This window comes from Bos indicus, chromosome 12 (genome assembly GCF_029378745.1).
Source record: "Bos indicus isolate NIAB-ARS_2022 breed Sahiwal x Tharparkar chromosome 12, NIAB-ARS_B.indTharparkar_mat_pri_1.0, whole genome shotgun sequence".
NCBI classification, from domain to species: domain Eukaryota; kingdom Metazoa; phylum Chordata; class Mammalia; order Artiodactyla; family Bovidae; genus Bos; species Bos indicus.
Window position 1 is genome coordinate 33,346,276 of NC_091771.1, and position 21,464 is coordinate 33,367,739.

Consider the following 21,464-nt stretch of genomic DNA (forward strand, 5'->3'; position numbering starts at 1 on the left):
TGGAAGTGGGGACAAAACAAGGCAGGCCTGGCGGGTAGAGTTGGGGAGCAGACTACAGCTGGGGTGCTGCCCCAGCACCCGGACTGCTGACCTGGACAAGCCCAACCAGGGATGGTCAGCACTTCCAAAGGGGTCCGAATGCAAAAAGAACAGGGAATGCAATGTCTTCCTTCATAGACATTCTGCATCCCTTCCCACAAATCACATATTCTCTTATAAACCCTGAAACATTTCCCTGTAAAGCAAGTTTTACAGCTTCATTTGTAAACTGAGGGCTCTTGGAACCCAGGGCTTTCAAGTTCCCCCCCAGACCCCATCCCATGGGATCTTAAGATCCAGTGTGTCAGGGCTGAAGGCTCCATGGCAAACACTAGACGGAGATTAATATAAAAGATGAAACAAAATACAAACGAGCGTAAAGGTCTTCTATCTCAGCCTCTCGATGAAGAGATGCACAGTGAGAAATTCTGGTTAACTAATGATCTGGTTCATAGAGTGGTTAGATTTCTCTTTCACAGGTGACATTGTCAGCTACTCAAAGTATAATAATACCACTATCGAAATTGCAACCAATATAACCATGAACAACTCAAATCATCTCCCATTTTCCATGTCTGTGAACTGTACATCTGAGAACAGGATTCACTGTGGAAATGCGGACGCACTGGGTAGATCAGAAGAATTAAGTCAACAGTTTACCTAACTGTGGACATTTCAAATGCTGTTCCTGTGGCCTGGACAACCTCTTCCAGGGGCTCTGATGTGGTTTGTTTCCCACCAGATTCATTTTGACAGAAGCAGGCAACACCAGCCTGTCCTGCAGTTCATCCCCACCCTGAGACCCAGGACGCCAATGACAATTAGTGGCACTGACCTGCCCTTTCATGTCTGGAGCGATGGGAATGGTGGGCCAGATGGTCGAGTAGATGCCAAAGAACACCAGCCAGATGAGCATGCTTCCCCAGACGGCCAGGTGACTGAACTGCAGGAGGAAACAGACACTCAGGCAGGGTTGTCTGCAGGCCCAGGAGCCACCTGATCGACGCCCCCACCCCCCTGCTGCAGGAGCCCTCGGTCCATGCCACTTTTCTTTATGGAAAGGTTTCTATGAGTCACTGGTCATTGGAGAGTTTGAGTTCTCATTTTCTTGCCTCAGAGTATTTAATGGTGAATTTAAGTAACTAGTGACCCCAAACCACCCTGAAGAGGAAAGCACTTTTTGCACCACTGCTGATGGTTCCCTAGGCCCACCCCCTGGCAGGCCCTAGGCCCACCCCCTGGTGCCAGCAGGCCCCCACCCGTCCCTTACTGGTATGCATTCTGACCTGGATCTGAATAAACAAGGCCTCATTCATCTAGGAAGAGGGTGCTGGACAGACAAAATGACCAAGATGGTTTTATTTATCATTCTGAGATTTCAATTGTTCCTTTCCAAAGAACTTAAAAAGAAATCTGGCATGGACATATATCTTAACAACACCACTCTGAGCATCTGCTGGGTTGTGAATTTCTTCTCTTTTGTCCTCTTAATAGGATAATCCTTGACTTCCTCCATGATCTAATCCATCATGAGCGTCTGTCAGCTTTTTAAAAAATCTGACCACTGCTTAGTGCCTGCTCCAACCCCCAGGCTAGGCCACCACCCCCCTCACCTGGCTTCATTGTCTCTGACTCAATTCTCTGCTTCCATATTTACCTCCCACCCCTCTCTTAAGTAATCAGAACAGAATTAGAAGCCTTTGTAAACAGCAGAGACAGCCATGAAACATTGGCCATAACCCTCAAGAGTTGGAGATAACTAAAAATGTCCCAAATTGGGGACTGATTAAATAAGTGATGGGATACTGATAAAACTCCATACTCTTTAATCATGAACTATGACTTTGCAGAAGCATATTTTAAAGCATGTAAAATACTGATATATTTTTAAGTGAAAAAAAAGGCTACAATACTCTATGTTCTGTAAAGCTTCATCTTATTAAAATAAATGCACAAAGTCTGGAAGATAATACAGCAAATGTTGAAAGTAACTACCTCTTGGTGGCAAAATTATGGAAATTAAAAATTCACCTTTCTGTCCTGTATTTTCTTTGTATGTATATATATATATATATATACATATATATTTAAATAATATACATACATCTTTGGAATGAGCTGTTAATAGCTTAGAGCTGTATTCAGAGCCTAGCAAATGATTAGAGAAATTTGGATGGCAAATGTGCCCTGATAAAGGTCAAACCACAATTTTTAGAGGGAAAAATTTAAACTACCATGGCTTGACATTGCTTACTGTTTTCCTGGGTTTTAAAAAGATACTATGCCACAAAAATATCTATGCTGGATAGAGAAATATTAATAATTCTATAGAAAACTTACTTTGGTCCAAGCTGTCGTCTCCAAACCAGCTTTCAGACAAACAGTAACAACAACATACTGTGAAAGAAAGAGGAATTTGGGAAACGTGTTATCCTTGTATTTTCAGGCAGGAGAAACCCCACATCCTCCCCACGGCAGTTTCTTCCCAGCAGCTGGACTTTGGAAGTGCCACCTTGGGAGCTAGTTTCCTGGGGGTAAGTTTTAGGAAACTTACAGGCAGGTTTCTTTTAAGAAAAGCCCTCACTTTAGTGATTGTCTTCTCATAAGTAATAGTTACTCCCCCTTTTCTTTAGCTTGGAAGATTAGGGAGAAATCACCTTCTCTCAATGTAGGGTTTTTTTTTTTCTTTGCTTGTTTTGATTTTTCACAAGTAGGTGTGAAATGTTCATGTAAAGATTGAGGGAAGTCTGTTGATCCCTTGTCCTGAAATCTGAACTTTACATAAGTGAGTGAGTGAAGTCACTCAGTCATGTCCGACTCTTTGCGACCCCGTGGACTGTAGCCTACTAGGCTCCTCCATCCATGGGATCCTCCAGGCAAGAATACTGGAGGGGGTTGCCATTTCCTTCTCCAGGGGATCTTGCCAACCTGGGGATCAAATCCAGGTCTCCCGCATTGTAGGCAGACGCTTTATCCTCTGAGCCACCAGGGAAGTTCCCACCAGGGAACTTTGCATAAACTTCACTGAAATACAAGGTAAGCATTTTACAACCCTTTTGAGCTTGTTACTGTGGTGCGGTTGCTAAGTTGTGTCTGACTCTTTGCGACCCCATGGACTGCAGCATGCCAGGCTTCCCTGTCCTCCACTATCTCCTGGAGTTGTTTCAGATTCATGTCTATTGAATTGGTGAGGCCATCCAACCATCTCATCCTCTGTCATCCCCTTCTCCTCCTGCCCTCAATCTTTCCCAGCATCAGGGTCTTTTCTAATGAGTTGGCTCTTCGCATCAGGTGGCCAAAGTGTTAAGAGTTTCAGCTTCAGCATCAGCCCTTCCAATGAATATTCAGGGTTGATTTCCTTTAGGATTGACTGGTTTGATCTCTTTGCAGTCCAAGGGACTCTCAAGAGTCTTCTCCAGCACCACAGTTTGAAGGCATCAATTCTTTGGTGCTCAGCTTTCTTTATGGTCCAACTCTCACATCTGTACATGACTACTGCAAAAACCATGACTTTGACTATACAGACCTTTGTTGGCAAAGTGATGTCTCTGCTTTTTAATATGCTGTCTAGGTTTATCACAGCTTTCCTTCCAAGGGGCAAGCGTCTTTTAATTTCAAGGCTGTAGTCTTTAAGGAATCTATAATATATACTTCAGAAATTTGAAATAATAATGACAAAGACTTTATATGAAGGGAGAGAGAGGCAGAACCCACACACGTGCCATTTAAGAAAGATTCAATAAATAGGCAAACTTACAGTATAAACGATATTTCCAACAAATAAATAGTCTGTGGCATGACCATTGGCCAACACAGTATCTGAAAAACAAAGAAGTTACAATTAACCTGTAGAGCCCTGAAGTCTGTTTTACTCAGAATGTAAAAAGAGAACTTTAGAGACATTGACATTTGTCTGTGATTCTAATGCCTCCTCTTTCTAACTCTGAATTTCTTCATCTTATATTTTCTCCAAATGAAGCAAACACACAAAGTCAGGTTTCCAAACAACCAACCAACCACTTTTCATACAGATTAAAATTTCTCTTTGTCTATTAGAAGAAGGAATAGAATAAAACCATATTAATCTATCTCTGGGTTTCCCTGGTGGCTCAGTGATAAAGAATCCATCTGCCAATGCAGGAAATGAGGGTTCAATCCTTGGGTCCTGAAGAAGGAAATGGCCACCCACTCCAGTATTCTTGCCTGGAGAATCCCATGGACAGAGTGGCCTACAGTTCATGGGATTGGTCACAAAGGGTTGGACACAACTAAGCGACTAAACAACCAAAAAAATCTATCTCTGTGGGTGCTAGTATTAGACAGTCTCTGCGTGTTCATTTACCATTTGTCTTTAATTTTTGCTAAATTGGCACTATAGGCCAACAGCAGAGATAACTATGTGATACAAAATGAGTGGATGACAACTGCACTCAGAATTCTGGAGGACTTTCACTACTCATGTTTTCCATCGACTTCTATGTGAACTACTGGGACCTGTAAATGCAAACATTCAATGCGAGATGCCTAGACAATATAACTAGGATGTGAAGCCTTAATTTTGCAGCTTTTCCATTTTCTTCTTCTGAAGGAGGACTATGAAATGACAATGTACATAATGATCACTAAGACGGAAGTGAAGGGAAAGTCCCTCAGTCATGTCTGATTCTTTGTGACCCCATGGACTATACAGTCCATGGAATTCTCCAGGCCAGAATACCGGAGTGGGTAGCCTTTCCCTGCTCTGGGGGATCTTCCCAACCCAGGGATCAAACCCAGATCGCCTGCATTGCAGGCAGATTCTTTATCAGCTGAGCCACAAGAGAATTACCTGGTTCAGGTCAGCTAGCTTGCTGTGAAAAGTCTGGTTTTTACCTTGAGGGTTGAAAACCTGTTTTAAATTCAGAAATGGTTTATTTGAGTGACACCGCCAATCTCCTTTTATTCTCTCTTTATACCCAAATTAGACCTGTGGCCTATAGGCCAAGTAAATACGGATTTTTGTGTTCAAATTTCCAACCCAGTAGCTGATGTACACGTACATTTGGGCTCATCAATTTACCCATCTGTTTGTTGAAGGATCTGACTCATGAAAGAATCAAGATCTATTTAGTTTTGTCAAACACCATAATGACGAAGTACATCACAGGTAAAATATGATTGTCATGGGACCCTGGATCCAGCCACAGGGTGTTCCCTTTCTCCTGATTCTAGGTAAGAAAATTGGTGGATAAGGACAGATGAATCCTCAAAGAGACATCACGGGTTGTGTTAGCTTCAGACCTAAACTGAGAGTTTCCGAACTACCTCCTATTCGTTTTAGCTCAAGGTGGATTTCCTATCTTTAGTCTCGCCCTCTGAGTTCACAAATGAAGAAAAGACTTTTGATTGAGATGAGCAGTGATCTAAGGGCCCTGAGTTCTACCTAAATGAAACCCTGACGGAGTCTGGAGAAAACGCTGATCAGATGGTAGACTTAGAAGGGCTGGGAGGCTAAACTGAGAACCAGGTTTAGAATTATGGTTTGACAACTTCTGAACTTCCTTTCAACAGTAATATTACAAAGGCTGGTTGTAATTAAATATACAAAGCATTTGTCTACATATGGAGGACTTAGAATGTGTTTCATACTTCAAGAATATACACTTCAGTTCAGTTCAGTTCAGTCACTCAGTCATGTCTGACTCTTTGCGACCCTATGAATCACAGCACACCAGGCCTCCCTGTCCATCATCAACTCCCGGAGTCCACCCAAATCCATGTCCATCAAGTCAATGATGCCATCCTACCATCTCATCCTCTGTCATCCCCTTCTCCTCCTGCCCTCAATCTTTCCCAGCATCAGGGTCTTTTCCAATGAGTCAGCTCTTCACATCAGGTGGCCAAAGTATTGGAGTTTCAGCCTCAACATCAGTCTTTGCAATGAACACCCAGGAATGATCTCCTTTAGGATGGACTGGTTGGATCTCCTTGCAGGAGTCCAAGGGACTCTCAAGAGTCGTCTCTAACACCACAGTTCAAAAGCATCAATTCTTGGGCACTCAGCTTTCTTTATAGTCCAACTCTCACATCCATACATGACCACTGGTAAAACCATAGTCTTGACTAGACGGACCTTTGTTGGCAAAGTAATGTCTCTGCTTTTTAATATGCTGTCTAGGTTGGTCATAACTTTCCTTCCAAGGAGTAAGCATCTTTTAATTTCATTGCTGCAACTGCTCCAAGGCAAACCATTCAATATCACGGTAATTCAAGTCTATGCCCAGACCAGTAACGCTGAAGAAGCTGAAGCTAAATAGTTCTATGAAGACCTAGAGGAACTTCTAGAACTAACACCCAAAAGAGATGCCCTTTTCATTATAGGGAACTGGAATGCAAAAGTAGGAAGTCAAGAAACACCTGGAGTAACAGGCAAATTTGGCCTTGGAGTACAGAATGAAGCAGGACAAAGGCTAATAGAGTTTTGCCAAGAAAATGCACTGGTCATAGCAAACACCCTCTTCCAACAACACAAGAGAAGACTCTACACATGGACATCACCAGATGGTCAACACCGAAATCAGATTGATTATATTCTTTGCAGCTAAAGATGGAGAAGCTCTATACAGTCAGCAAAAACAAGACCGGGAGCTGACTGTGGCTTGGATCATGAACTCCTTATTGCCAAATTCAGACTGAAATTGAAGAAAGTAGGGAAAACCACTAGACCATTCAGGTATGACCTAAATCAAATCCCTTATGACTATAGTGGAAGTGAGAAATAGATTTAAGGGCCTAGATCTGATAGACAGAGTGCCTGATGAACTATGGATGGAGGTTCGTGACATTGTACAGGAGACAGGATCAAGACCATCCCCAAGAAAAAGAAATACAAAAAAGCAAAATGGCTGTCTGAGGAGGCCTTACACATAGCTGTAAAAAGACGGGAAGCGAAAAGCAAAGGAGAAAAGGAAAGATATATCCATTTGAATGCAGAGTTCCAAAGAATAGCAAGGAGAGACAAGAAAGTCTTCCTCAGTGATCAATGCAAAGAAATAGAAGAAAACAATAGGATGGGAAAGACTAGAGATCTCTTCAAGAAAATTAGAGATACCAAGGGAACATACACTTAATGAACAGAAAACCGTTTGTTAATTCTACACTGGAAATAGAAATTACGTTACTAAGCATAAGACGGGCTCTGTTCTAAGCACTTTACCTCCATGAGGATGCTTACTAGTATATGTAATACTAGTAGACGACTATTATTAGCATTACTAATATGCAACACTAAAATGCTAATACTTCTCTGATGCTCCAGCAATGCTACGAAATGGCATTATGACCTGCATGTTTCAGACGAGGAGACTAGGGCAGCAAAGAGAAGCTAAATGACAAGGGAGGCCATACTCTGAGTGAGAAATGGTGAACTCTGGAAACAAGACATCGCTTTCACTAACAGACAAATGGACCCCAAAGTGGTGCAGAATCTCTGTCACATGAATCTCACTTTTATCTTCACCTTATTTCTCTCCTAGAAAGTTTCTTCCCATTAGGTGTTGGAAAGACTTCTTCTTAATCTAGTTATTTTCCCCCTTGAAGTTGTCTTCTTTTATTCTTTGGGGTCCATGTCTCTCACGCAGTTGGGGGGTGCTGTCCCTGGGACGGTAGTGTGTTCAGCAGCATGCCAGGTCTCTATCCACAAGATGAGCACAGCACCGACCCCCTGGTTGTGAGCCAGTAGTATCCTCCACCAAGATGTGACAACAAAAAATGCCTCTGGACACTGCCAATGTCCCTTGGGGAAAATTCCCCATATTGAGAATCACAGTATTAGAGGAAAGAAAACAGAGGAGCTGGAATAAATACAGAGAATACACCCTGAAATAAGAGTGGCAAATGAAGGGAACACCCCTCGTCTGTAGTCAGGCCGAGGAGCAGAGTGTGTTGGGACCTCACAGTTCACACCATCAGCAGAGAAGCAAGGTGAGGCCTTGGTACAAAGAGATGGAACTGCCATTGCTTGATGGCCTTTAAAGGGGCAAACCCTGTGATCACTTCCAGGATCGAGAGCTCACTGATGCAGAGAGCATCTCCATGGAGACCCTTAAGACCATGGACCACCATGCTGGGAATTTGGCACAAACAGAAGAAACAGGTAGTGAAACCCAGGGACCTCTTCTAACTGTAGCTTCTAGAATTTTAAAAGGCATGTATTTCTACCTTGCCATGACAGTCCAATGCTACTGGCATTACATAACTTGCCTGCAACTGAGTTCGTCTGAATACTTAAGATTAGTGATGCCAAGATAACCCTATTATTCCAACTCATCATTTTTCAAGGATAACTCAACACTGCATTTTAAGTTTCTGCTTAGGAAAGAGCATCTCCCAGCCCAATCGAAACTAATACCATCTGGGAATAATTCATTCCTTGAAGGAGAAATTCCCAAACTGTGATTCTGTACATACCAACAGCCTTGGAAAAGACAGCATCCACTAAACAACTCACAAGTCACTGCTTGGCCCACCCTGTTGGGGAAATTCCCACAGGATAGCGTGTTCTCTTAAAGGTTATATTTTGACTGCTTTAGAGGGAAATACCTGTGGGCATCAGTTCTTATTAAAAATTTGCCAGTAGCATCCTCCTGATGAAAGAAAAGGCACTAAGTCTTAAACAATCATTCGTGGATGAACACATTCATAAGCTACAGCTTGCTTATAATTCAAGGCTGGAAAAGTCCATTTGGACTGTCCACTTTATTATTTCTGCAGCATGTTACTCACAAATTATTTCTTCCTGTTTTGCTTAATCTTAACAGTACTGTTATAATTCACCACTGTACTCAGAAAAACAACTTTCCTGTAGCTTAGCTGTTTTCATTTTAGCAGGGTATTTAAAACTCAAGTGACTTTTTTTAATAGGAGATAAAGAACCCCCAAACCAAGGTAAGTCATTGGGTTCCCAAGCCAGCCTTTTAGAACATATTTATCCACCATCTATGTAAGTGATGATGATTATGCAGATGAAGCAGCACGGGGGGCACAGATGGATATAGGGAGGAAGGGGGCAGCAAGAGGGGAAAGGACAGTTCAGGCACAAAAGGAAATCCGTCTGCCTAGAGACATGGGGGTGGATGCTTGCACTGCATCAGACAGTGACGTCAGCGGGAGCCAGGCCATTCCAGGTTCTGAGAAGGTCCCAGTAAAGAAACTCATCCAATGCGCAGGTGGAGAGAGGTGATCTCAACACACCTTTATTCACCAGTAGGACGTTGAGCATCTCCCAGCAGAAATCATCACTAGCACACAAAGGTCCAGCAGGTCCAGGCCGGCGTTGGGGAGGGAGGGGGAGGGGGAAAGGGAGCGAGGGGGGCGGGAGCGAGGGAAGAGGAGGGAAGCGGGCTGCCTGTTGCATCAGCACTCTCCTCAGCATCTCACTGGACCATGTGAGACCAGCCAAGAGACCAAGATTGAGGATCAGCACCCCCGAGAGGAGAGCTGAAATGAGGGGGGGTAGTGTGTGCTCCCTGTCCCTGAGGTCCAGGTAAAGAGCTCCACAAGGTAAAAGAAGCCATAAGAGTGGGAAAGATGCTAGTCTCACTTGTTGGTCACATATAGAATCACCTGGTGGGGCTTCACGTGGGGTAAAATCCGATACAATGATGGGATGACCCTGTGCATCAGAGGTGGTATTACGGGTGCCTGAAGCCCTGTCCTGAGAGCCACTCATTCTCCTCCGGGCAGAAATGATGCCGTGGCTTCAGGATCCACAGACCCTCAGCAGCCGCCCAGCCTGTTGGTCCAGACTTACATCATCTGCAAAGTCGGGTTGGAGTCAGGGACTGGCATGATGTAGGAATAGCCAAATGAGGTTGACAAACCCAGACACTAAACCGACTGGTGTGAACAATGACAACAAACCCACATGGACCCTCCAGTGACTAGTGACAGCCCCAAACGCTGCAGGCAAAACGCTCTCCGAGAATATGTGTGGGGAAAGTCCATCTCGTTTTCTAAACAGGCAGAATGATTGGGGAACTTACCTCAGAGGTTTTCAAGGGGCTAGGCTGATGACATCTTATAAAGATGCCATTTCAATGAAATGCTCGTTAAACACATTACATTATGACCCGGCTAAACCACAAAAACGTATTCAGAGAGGGCTTTGACGAAAAGCAAAATCTGAAGCCTAAGTTACAGCATAGTCCTGTGCAGCCAGAGAAGACAGGGCTCAATAATCAAGAAAACAGATGGGGTGAATGCATACATGTGTTTTTGGTGTAGTAAGAACCTGTGGAGGCCTAGATTCAAAATCACAGCATTGCACACACATCTGACTCCAGAGGAAGAATTAGGGAGATGGCACTGTTCCCTCAACAGACACCAGGGCATCTGTCAAGAATTTTGGCTGGAGAGCAGATGCCAAGTCCCTCCTGTTCTCCATCTTCTGACCTTTTCCTTCAGCAGCACCAATTCAGTGTGTGTGTTAGTCGATCAGGTGTGTCCGACTCTTTGCAGCCCACCAGGCTCCTCTGTCCATGGAATTTCCCAGGCAAGAATACTGGAAAGGGTTGCCATTCCCTTATCCAGGAGATCTTCCCAACCCAGGGATCGAACCTGCGTCTCCTGCATTGCACGTGGATCCTTTAGCATCTGAGCCTCGAACCTTCAGTAGCACCAATTCAGAGCAGCCCTTGTTCCAGCATATTAACAGGCTCTCCTCTCCCGATCTTACTCTTGGGGCCTCTTAAGGTGGCAAAGGCTCAGAGGTACAATGCCAACCAGCTACTACTGGATAACAGGCTCTCCTCTCCCGATCTCACTCTTGGGGCCTCTTAAGGTGGCAAAGGCTCAGAGGTACAATGCCAACCAGCTACTACTGGATGAATATCAAGAGTGAAAATGTCTTCCAAGTGTCAAAGAACTCACTTACAAATGCACTTAGAACTCATCCTGCTCAAATGTCTGCACTGTATGACAACTGAAATGATTCTTCTTGCTTCTGATGCTGGGTATTCATAAAGATAAGATTCATTTTTCCTTTCTCTGTAAAAAGTGCCATACACTACTGCAAGGCATTTCTAAAAGGTACAGTTTATACAAGTGTTAGTGATTATAATTACATTGAGAACCAGCACTGGGTTAAGTTCCTGGTTATATAAGCCTTTTTCTGGATTTTCTCCTCTATACTGACATTTCTGCTGGATAAAGTTAAGGATATGAAACTCAGAGTTCAACCTTTCTCTTTTTTCATTCTTATTTACTAAAAATAGACTTTAAAAGGGAAGTGAAAATGATGGAAAGTAAACTCAACTGCCTGTCGATGTCAAACAGCCATCTTGTAGGCACAGGCTCATTTCTGACTCCCAGGAGCAGAGTCTAGGGACAGTCTGAGGCCCTTCCTACCTAGGAGGGCCCTGTGACTAGTTCTCGCCAATCAGAAGTGAAGGATCCTGTCCTGCCAGAGAAGGTTAAGAGCCATCAGTCCTCCTGGCCCTCTCTTGTCCCTGTGTGAGGCTAAGGGTGAACTTGGGCGCCATGAACAGATGAAGCACCACTATGGAGATGAATCCAGGGCTTGTTTTAACCAGATGTTAGAAGAGAAATAGACATGGATGTGATGGTCATGAAGGACAAAGTTTATACTTAAGGATCCCTAAAAACAGGACACACAGGATGTCAGGCTGGGCCACATGGGGAAACAGCAGGGTCAGGCAGGAGGGGAGAGGACAAAACATGACCCAGAGCTTTTATTTGGGTTTTCACAGGATAAAATGGACCAGGCAGGGTAGATACACTGTGTAAGCTCAGGGTTGGATAAGTGTGAACAATTTCAACAGCCTCTGGGTTCAGGGTTGACCCCTAGCTATGTTATACCTGCTCCAGGGTGATTTAGGGTACAGAACATTAGTCTGGTGTGAGAGAGTAAGATACAGAGATGTCTGGGGGCCCCAGAACTGTTGGCTGGATATCAAAGGCAAGCCTGCAGGGGAGCTATCTGCTCTAGGAATCAGCCAACCCTGGGAACACAGTCTCTCCAAGACCAGTTCAGTTTAGTCACTCAGTTGTGTCCAACTCTTTGCGACCCCATGGACTGCAGCACACCAGGCTTCCCTGTCCACCACCAACTCCTGAAGCTTGCTCAAACTCATGTCCACTGAGTCGGTAATGCCATCCAACCATCTCATCCTCTGTTGTCCCCTTCTCCTGCCTTCAATCTTTCCCAGCATCAGGGTCTTTTCCAAGGAGTCAGTTCTTTGCATCAGGTGGCCAAAGTATTAGAGTTTCAGCTTCAGCATCAGTCCTTCCAATGAATATTCAGGACTGATGTCCTTTCAGACTGACTGGTTTGATCTCCTTGCAGTCCAAGGGACTCTCAAGAGTCTTCTCCAACACCACAGTTCAAAAGCACCAATTCTTTGGCACTCAGCTTTCTTTATAGTCCAACTCTCACATCCATACATGACTACTGGAAAAACCATAGCTTTGACTAGATGGACCTTTGTTAGCAAAATAATGTCTCTGCTTTTTAATATGCTATCTAGGTTGGTCATAGCTTTTCTTCCAAGGATCAAGTGTCTTAATTTCATGGCTGCAGTCACCATCTGCAGTGATTTTGGAGCCCAAGAAAATAAAGTCTGTCACTGTTCCCATTGTTTCCCCATCTATTTGCCATGAAGTGATGGGACTGGATGCCATGATCTTCATTTTTTGAAAGCTGAGTTTTAAGCCAGCTTTTTCACTCTCCTCTTTCACTTTCATCAAGAGACTCTTTAGTTCTTCTTTGCTTTCTGCCATAATGGTGGTGTCATCTGCATATCTGAGGTTATTAATATTTCTCCCAGCAATCTTGGTTCCAGCTTGTGCTTCACCCAGCCTCGTGTTTCTCATGGTGTCTGCATATAAGTTAAATAAGCAGGGTGACAATATACAGCCTTGGCGTACTCCTTTCCTGATTTGGAACCAGTCTTTTGTTCCATGTCCAGTTCTCACTGTTGTTTCTTGACCTGCATACAGATTTCTCAGGAGGCAGGTCAGGTGGTCTGGTATTCCCATTTCTTTCCAAATTTTCCACAGTTTGTTATGATCTACACAGTCAAAGGCTTTGGTGTAGTCAATAAAGCAGATGCTTTTCTGGTATTCTCTTGCTTTTTCAATGATCCAATGGATGTTGGCAATTTGATCTCTCGTTCCTCTGCCTTTTCTAAATCCAGCTTGAACATCTGAGGGTTCATGGTTTACATACTGTTGAAGCCTGGCTTGGAAAATTTTGAGCATTACTTTGCTAGCGTGTGAGATGAGTGCAATTGTGCAATAGTTTGAACACTCTTTGTCACTGCCTTTCTTTGGGACTGGAATGAAAACTGACCTTTTCCAGGATCAAGGTCTAATACCAGGGCATCACAAATGTGGAAAATGAAAACAGCATCAATATACCATGTACAATATACTATTCCATTTGATGATGACACGAGGCAGAATAAGCCTTTACTGGGCTAAGCCCTTGATATTTGGGGGTTGTTTGTTGCAGCAGCTGTCCCTACCCTAATACACCTTGATTCAACTTCTTGACAGAGTTCTAAAGGTGAAATCTAAGAACTCCAGCTCATACTTTTTACAGCATTACATCAAACCCAACTGTGTAAAATACATGTGACACAGTCAGGTTACAGAAGTTGTCAACAGTGCAAAATAGAAACGGCTAATGAATCATACTTTGGGACATGGAAGAAGTCCAAGTTGTACAGTTTATTATTATCTTCTTGAGAAAATATTGGCTTCCCAGGTGGCTCAGTGGTAAGAATCTGCCTGCCCTACAGGAGGTGCAGGTTTGATTCCTGGGTTGGGAAGGCCCACTGGAGGAAGGCACGGCAACCCACTCCAGTATTCTTGCCTGGAGAATCCCCATAGACAGAGGAGCTTGGCAGGCTACAGTCCCTGGGGTCACACAGAGTCGGACACGACTAAAGCAACTTGGCACACACGCATGCACAGTCAGACAGACCAGGGAAGTTTTCATAAATGCAATATTGGATCCTTCCAGTTCTGCCCCTCTAGGAGCCCTCTAATCCGTCCACTTCTCTGATGCTGTCACTACACAACCTAAGCAATAGCCAACTAGCTGGATGCCAAAAATCGTTCTTGCAGTGTAGTCACCTTGAAATTCATCAGCTACTTGGGTCTATGCTTATAACCCATCAGTGGCTCCCGCTGAACTTATACTTCAAAAGGCTCACTAGTCCCCAGGACTGGGAAAGGTCTGATCTCTTGGTCTCCATCCTTTACCATCCTTAGGCAATCGATCTCACAGCCTCGCTCCTCAGTCTTCCACCCACACATGTCTTCTCTGACTCTGAATCACAGCCTCTTACCCATGCTATTCCCATAGCCTGAAACCCTTCCCTCCCTACTCTCTTCCCAGCTCTCTCCTCCCTCGCATCCTTTGACTATGTAACACATCCTCAAACCCGGGGCCAGATCAGTGGTCCTTGGAACGCACACCATTTGACCTCGATCGTCCTTTCATTACACTTTCTGTTCAGTCCTGCTTTGTCCCGTGTGAGCTCCACGAGGGCAGGGAATCTGCCTACTGGACTTGTACTACATCTGCCAAAAGGGACCTGGCACAAAGGACGCAGTCACTTGTCTTTTTTTTTTTAAATGAATGAGTAATTGATCTTAAGAAGATGCAATCTCAGAGAACAAGGGCAATGTAACCCCACTTTAGCTTAATGTGAAACTTACGTGACATAAAAAAAAACAAGTTTATAGTAACAGGTATAGGGTCATAAATAATTCAAGCTAAAATGACCCAGTACTGCCACAGGCAGAGAGAAGTACCCTACATCTCATTTTATACAGGTATACTATCATTTCAGTTTATAAAACGTGTCTAATCTCACAGCAGCACATTTATTAGAAAATATAATGTAGCCTTCTCCAAAAATGTTCAGAGATCCTACTGCTTAATTAGTGCCAATATAATAAATATCTACATTGCATTTCTTCTGTAATGCAAAAAGAGATGGGGATAGTTTCCAGAGTGTAGACAGGGAGGAATCAAGAATAAATCTTTTGGGGGGCCATTTTTCTCTGATGCTAAGTATATTCCTATCCCTTCCCTCTTAAATTCCATCAAGAAAAACAAAATCTGAAAATTTCCTTTTTAAAAAATCAAAATGGATTTGCCAATAACCACATTCCACTTCAAGGAGGGTTGCTCAAATATGCATACTGGATACACCACTGGAAAGTCCAAGAGTGGCCCAACATCAAAGTCTTGGTGAATTTCAGTCCCTGCAAAGGTGACATCTTGGGTTTTAACCTAGAATCATGTTTAAGTTTGAAGGCTGGGAGCTGCAGACTGGCCATCGCCGTGAGCATAAGGTTGTGATGGTTGGAAGAAATCTGATTTACTACAGAATTGCTGGAGTGGAAAAATGTAGTTTGAAACTTGAAATGAATCATCACAAACTCCATCAGCCGAGCACTGCTTTGAAAATTCTATCCAAAACCACACAGAAATAAGCAAAGCAAAATTCTTGGATGTTTCTTAAGGAATGATTGACGGGCTAGCACCTCTCAGAAACGTTTCTTGCCAACAATGATGCCGGAGTGACCAGCTCTGTCTATACCTAAGCCTTTCTCGAGGGAGCCTGGAGAACATTTCCTGGTAGAATCCACCACACTGACGATGCAGCCCACAGAGCATGAAACACTGCAACCAAGCTGCTCTGTGGATCTCAGCCCCCAGTCGAGTAAAGGTCCTCAGGCCTGAGTGTAGCCCACGGCTGACAGCTTCCGGCAGGACTTGGGGCTGGAGCGGGGGTGGGGGGCCCAAGGCACTGTTCTATGAGATCAGGCTCTCCGTGGTTTGAAGATGCTCTCGTTTGTCTCAAATTGGTGCCATTTTCCAACACTTCTTTGGAAGCAGGGTGAATGCCTCCTTCTAAGGGGTGGTTCAAAGTGTTAACAGGAGCTCATTGTTATTTAGGGCAATCAGCCCATGACCAAGTAATCAAATCAGCTGCCACATCCTGGTTCTTCTCAAACTTGCAAGCTTTTTGATTTCCTCCTCTGACTTCCTTCCCTCCACTAAAAAACCGAACACACAAAGACCTGTGCTCTTGCCAGACCTGAGGCACTTCTCTACACGGCTGTCTTGTCTTCCTCGGAGGCAAGTCCGGGGTATAACTCTCCCACCCCAAACCTCTCCCTCATCTGGGTTTTAGTGATCTGACCCTCAACCTAAAATTCCTATGCTACTGCCCTCTCGACTAGGGTGCTGCTGCAGACGCAGAGGGGATGCTGGAAATGCGTGCAGTCATGTTCTGGTTCACAGCTGCACAAGGATGGGGGGAAAGGCGGTGGGGAGAGGGTTCACTGTCCACGGCCAGGGAAGCTCAGGGTCTGGAAGTGCTCACCAAAGGCTGAACAAGATCCTGAGTCCACCCCTGCATTCCCTTGGGAGCCACTGCCCGAGGACTCTCCCAGCTCCCGGGCAGCACGAGCCCTGTGTGCTTGTGCTCCCTGTCAGGAATGCTCTTTCTCCCCTACTTTCCCTACACCTCCCCTGCCCTACTTGCTCACTCTCTGCTCCTTTTTTAAGAACGTAAGTACTACTTACTTCCTTGGAGAAGATGCTTCCTTGACCCACTAGACTAGGTTATGTCCCGGTATTACAAGCTCCCCAGCAGCCTGTAGAACACAGCACACTGGCCATTAAGCAATTACGTGCATAATTCCTGATCATCTAACATCTTCTTCCCGATCATCAGCTCTGACCTCACAGAAGCCCCCAGAGAGCAAGACAAGCTGCGTTTTTTAGTGTCCACCACGCCCTTGGCACCTGGCACATCATTGGTCTGCTATGATTCTGCTGAAGGACTTCTTCTCAAGACAAGTTCTCCCTTCGCTAAACACATCCCTAGTCCCAGGTTTAACCCTCCTTAAGCTCCCTGGAAGAGCTGAGGACCTAACCAGGACTCCTGCTATCAGTTTTCCTTCTCCTATCAGCCTTACAAGATATGATGGTTTTAACTTCCCAAAATTGCTCTGCTCGCAATACTCAGCTCAATCTAAATGCTACTGACTGTTCAATGCTTCCAAATGGAATCTTGGCTTCTTAACATTGCATTCCAAGCTCTCTGCAGTTCAGATTTCACCCACCTTCTCCAACTCTTCTGCCTTCCTCCCTGTAAGGAATGAACTTCTCAAGCTCTCCGCATCTGTCCTGAATCACCCCCTTCATTCAGCTCTTCCCTCCAACCCTGGCATCTTGCTCTGCCTGGACTTCCAGGCTAAGCCTACACGTTATCCCCTTCAACAAGCCATGAGTCATCCTAAATGAAAGACATCTCTCTCAGCCCCCTGCAATCTGAGAGTGCTTCCTCTGGATTTTACTTGAGAGAGTTACTTTCTGCCTGCACTAGAATTATCCACGTCCCTTACCAGACTTCAAATGCTTTGACAGGAAGACCCACATTGCCACGTTTACCCACCACCCTCAGACTCTATCACAGGGCCTTGGACATAAATATCACATCAAAGAATAAGGCTGAGGGACATTGTAATCATGGTTGTGGTGTACTAATAGTGAGAATTTAGGAATGAATCCTACAATTTTCATTCCATTTGTTAGAGGACATCAACTAGTGACCAAGAACACCACGGCCTTCTGTTGTTCTTTACCAAATAGACTTCACACTTGGTATTCATTTCACCTTCAACAGTTTCAGTCAAAAGGTTACTGTTTATAATATAACCTAATGAAAACCTCTATGCAGAAGGCTTAATAAATATGAAATAATGATGCTAACCATCATGGCAATTAAAAAATGGAAAAAAGTCACCCTTTTGGTTGCTAGGCAAATTCCTAACCTGAATGAAGCAGATAAAGTGAAAGTCACTCAGCTATGTCTGATTCTTTGCGACCCCATGTACTATACAGTCAATGGAATTCTCCAGGCCAGAATATTGCAGTGGGTAGCCTTTCCCTTCTCCAGGGGATCTTCCTAACACAGCGATCAAACCCAGGTCTCCCACATTGCAGGTGGATTCTTTACCAGCTGAGCCACAAGGGAAGCCCAAGAATACTGGAGTGGGTAACCTATCCCTTCTCCAGTGGATCTTCCCAACCCAGGAATTGAACTGGGGTCTCCTGCATTGCAGGGGGATTCTTAACCAACTGAGCTACCAGGGAAGCCATGTGGTGGAAACTACCTGGTGACACCTCATAGGTAAACTAGTAACTGTTGGGGAATCTATCTTCTTTTAAATACAGACCACATTGGGAGAGTGGATGGATTTACATGATGTGATCTAGGTAAACAATAGTGATCCCACCAAAAAATACAAGCCGCCATCTCAAAGCACATAATGATGACTCAGGATCAGAAAACCACCTGATCAGACGGGGCCGCACTAGCTCCTTCTGAAGCGGGCAAGTAAAGGACCATCTTGGAAAACTTCTATGAGTCCAAAGCAAGCACCACGTATTTACAGAGTCCCCATAGACATAAGAGGGTGGTGAGCCTAGAGATAATACCCAGAGTCAGTACGAGTACGAGTCTCTTCCTATTCACAAAAGGCTGGGCTTGGGGACCAGAGGACACGTACCAAAGCCGCTCTTGTGCTCAGCAGACAAACTGCCTCCCATCACCATCCCAGCCTGATACAAAGACAGCCACTTTATCACCAAACTGCCAGAGCTTCTAATACAAAGCACAGTCAACACTCTTATATTTGTAAGCTCTTAATCACAAAATCATTTCAAAATATTGGGTTGGTCAAAAGGTTGTTCAGGTTTTTCTGTATGATCTTATAAAAAAATTAAAAGAACTCTTTGGCCAACCCAATAAATTAAAACCACTACATGTAAAGGAAATGGCAACCACTCCAGTAGTCTTGCTTGGGAAATCTCATGACAGAGGAGGCTGGTGGGCTACAGTCCACGGGGCTGCAAAGAGTCGGATAGGACGGAAACACCTAAACAACAGCAACACATAAAGATGAATCACAGGAAAGTTTCAAAGAATGGTTCATCTAGAATGCCCCTTTGGGGGTGAGGCTAGAAGCAAAAAAATTTACTTTCTCATTTAGAGACTTTGGCGTGGAGTAGGCAATGGCAATCCACTCCAGTAGTCTTGCCTGGGAAAGTCCATGGACAGAGGAACTTGTTAGGCTACAGCCCACGGATCGCAAAATGTCAGACACGACTGAGCACACACACAAGTAAGCAAGAGACTCAGGGGCCCTTGAAAGAAAAGGAGGTCCAATGCAATAGAGAACAAGTCATAAGGTATATAACACATGGGCTGTGCGTGCATATTCTCTAACCATCAATATTTGACAGGTTAAAGCACATCAGTGAGAATGAATCATGTCCGTCTGAAGCACAAAAACCACTGACACAGAAACTGGGAAGAAGAAACAAAGAAGCTCGTAAACTTTATATCCTTTGGTTCTCTGAACAGTCAGAGGCCTTGTCTAGTCAACATTTGGAGTAACTTTCCCCGGAGGTATTATTACGATTTGAGAGCAGTAATAGACGGACATTCTCGTAATACATTTTCATTTTTTGAGGCTAAAAGGTATGTCTCTTTAAGAAGCCACATTTTTTGGGGAGGGAGGAGGGAGGAGGGTTCAGGATGGGGAACACATGTATACCTGTGGTGGATTCATTTTGATATTTGGCAAAACTAATACAATTATGTAAAGTTTAAAAATAAAATAAAATTAAAAAAAAAAAAAGAAGCCACATTTTAGATGCATTAATGAGAACAAGCACACCCTCCTCCAGCTCAGCGAAGGTTAAAAACAACTGGAATAGTCTGGCCTCCAACAAACTTTAAACATTTGCTTGATAAGTGTACATCAAGGAAAAGAGACTTTCAGAAAACAGGGTATAAAATTATACTCTCGTGAGATTTGAGTTATTTGGCATAGAGGTGCGTCAGGCTTGGAAAACGAAAGCCCAAGTGATTAACAGAAAATTTCAAACTCGAGGGCAAGAGGCATTGATGTTTCATTACAGTAAAGTGCTTTTCTTCAAGATCTTTGACTCAAATCGTTATTAAAAATAAAGTTTCAGATTCTTAGTATTTAAACTCTCCAGGCAACTGGAAAGAAAATGGGTTCTTAGAGCCAGAAGGGGTGAAACCTACAAGCTATAAAGCTGAGACTAGCTCTCATTAGATGTTACGTATGTTTTTCTTCTGAAATTTGTTCCTGTGATCTCTAGGCCTGTGGAACTGGGGAAAAAAGTTGTGAACAACAGGCGTGGAGGGGCTGCAAAGCTACTTGCTGAGAGTTGAATCACGAAGCCATTACCTACCATGCTCCAGCGCTTTCATGGGAAACCAGAACAGGATGAGTGAGTGGACCAAGGCGTTGATGCAGTGACCCCAGAAAACCTAAGGGAAAACAGACCGAGGCTGTCAGGAACTGCCCACACTCTTGACCTCTGTGTGGCTCAACAAGCCCCTCACTGTCAGGGATGCAGGCGGCAATCCCAGCTCCAGAAGGCGGAAAAAACCAATTTCCTCCTTTTTAGCTACAAATGAGCCGGCTGTCTCCAGATTATATTCCTCGAGTACAAGGACCTAAAGAGATATTCACATATACACAAGACAATATACAATCTATCTACATCCAAAAAATAAATGATCATCCATTTCCTTTAGAACTGAAAGCAAGACAACAACATTTTACCATCATTCAAAAAAAGGGGTAATAGGTCACACTGGGACTGAAGAGACTTAAACCATACTTTTGGAAAGCATTAAAAACATTTAACATGTGAATTCTCACACAGCATGCTCACTCTCTTGTTTTACCCCTGAAAATCCCTCCCATTTTCGGTTTTTAGGATTTAGATGAATAGCATTCAGAGTTAAAGATTCTCTTTAACACTCGAAAGGTCAAACAACAGAACTAAACCAGCAGTTTCTTCTCAATTACGGATTCATAAATGCATTTCAACCGTGCCTTTAACCCTGAGATGAAAGAATTACTAAAGCCGGATGGAATTTCTTTAAAAATCTACACATCATACTAGGAACTGCCATATAGCTTGATCTTAACTAGTGACGGGACAACAGAAAATGATGAGAAATGATAAGACAATGAAATCTTCCTACTTTAATGTTCATGATTTCCCTATCTCTTCCCTGCCCTCTACATCCTACCCGCCCTCATCTTCAAAATGCCTGCAGGTTGGTCTCCGATCACCCTCATCTCTGCTACCTTTCCAGTGGGTCCACTCCCTACCCCCACCTTATGCAGCCTTTGAATTCAAACTCTGTAAATCACAGATTTGATTCACATAAATGATGCTGAACAAAGAGACCGTATTTCTTATGGACAGAACCACAGTGAACAAGGACACAATCAGTCACTCCCATCTCCTGTGTGTGGAACACACGAGATCCAGTAGGATCCCTCGT

The 21,464-nt window shown here is 44.0% G+C and overlaps 1 protein-coding gene across 2 annotated transcripts in view; it reads right to left on the bottom strand.

Annotated features, from left to right (window-relative positions):
* The window catches only part of LOC109567044 (phospholipid-transporting ATPase IB), a 495,212-nt gene that overhangs the window by 135,766 nt on the left and 337,982 nt on the right, over nucleotides 1-21,464 (bottom strand). For both annotated transcript variants that reach the window (XM_070800266.1, XM_070800264.1), the window contains 4 exons: nucleotides 20,354-20,432; nucleotides 3,797-3,858; nucleotides 2,380-2,436; nucleotides 875-982 (listed from right to left, as the gene is read on the bottom strand). In XM_070800266.1, the coding sequence (XP_070656367.1) occupies nucleotides 875-982; nucleotides 2,380-2,436; nucleotides 3,797-3,858; nucleotides 20,354-20,432 (306 nt within the window). The remainder of the gene's footprint in view (nucleotides 1-874; nucleotides 983-2,379; nucleotides 2,437-3,796; nucleotides 3,859-20,353; nucleotides 20,433-21,464) is intronic.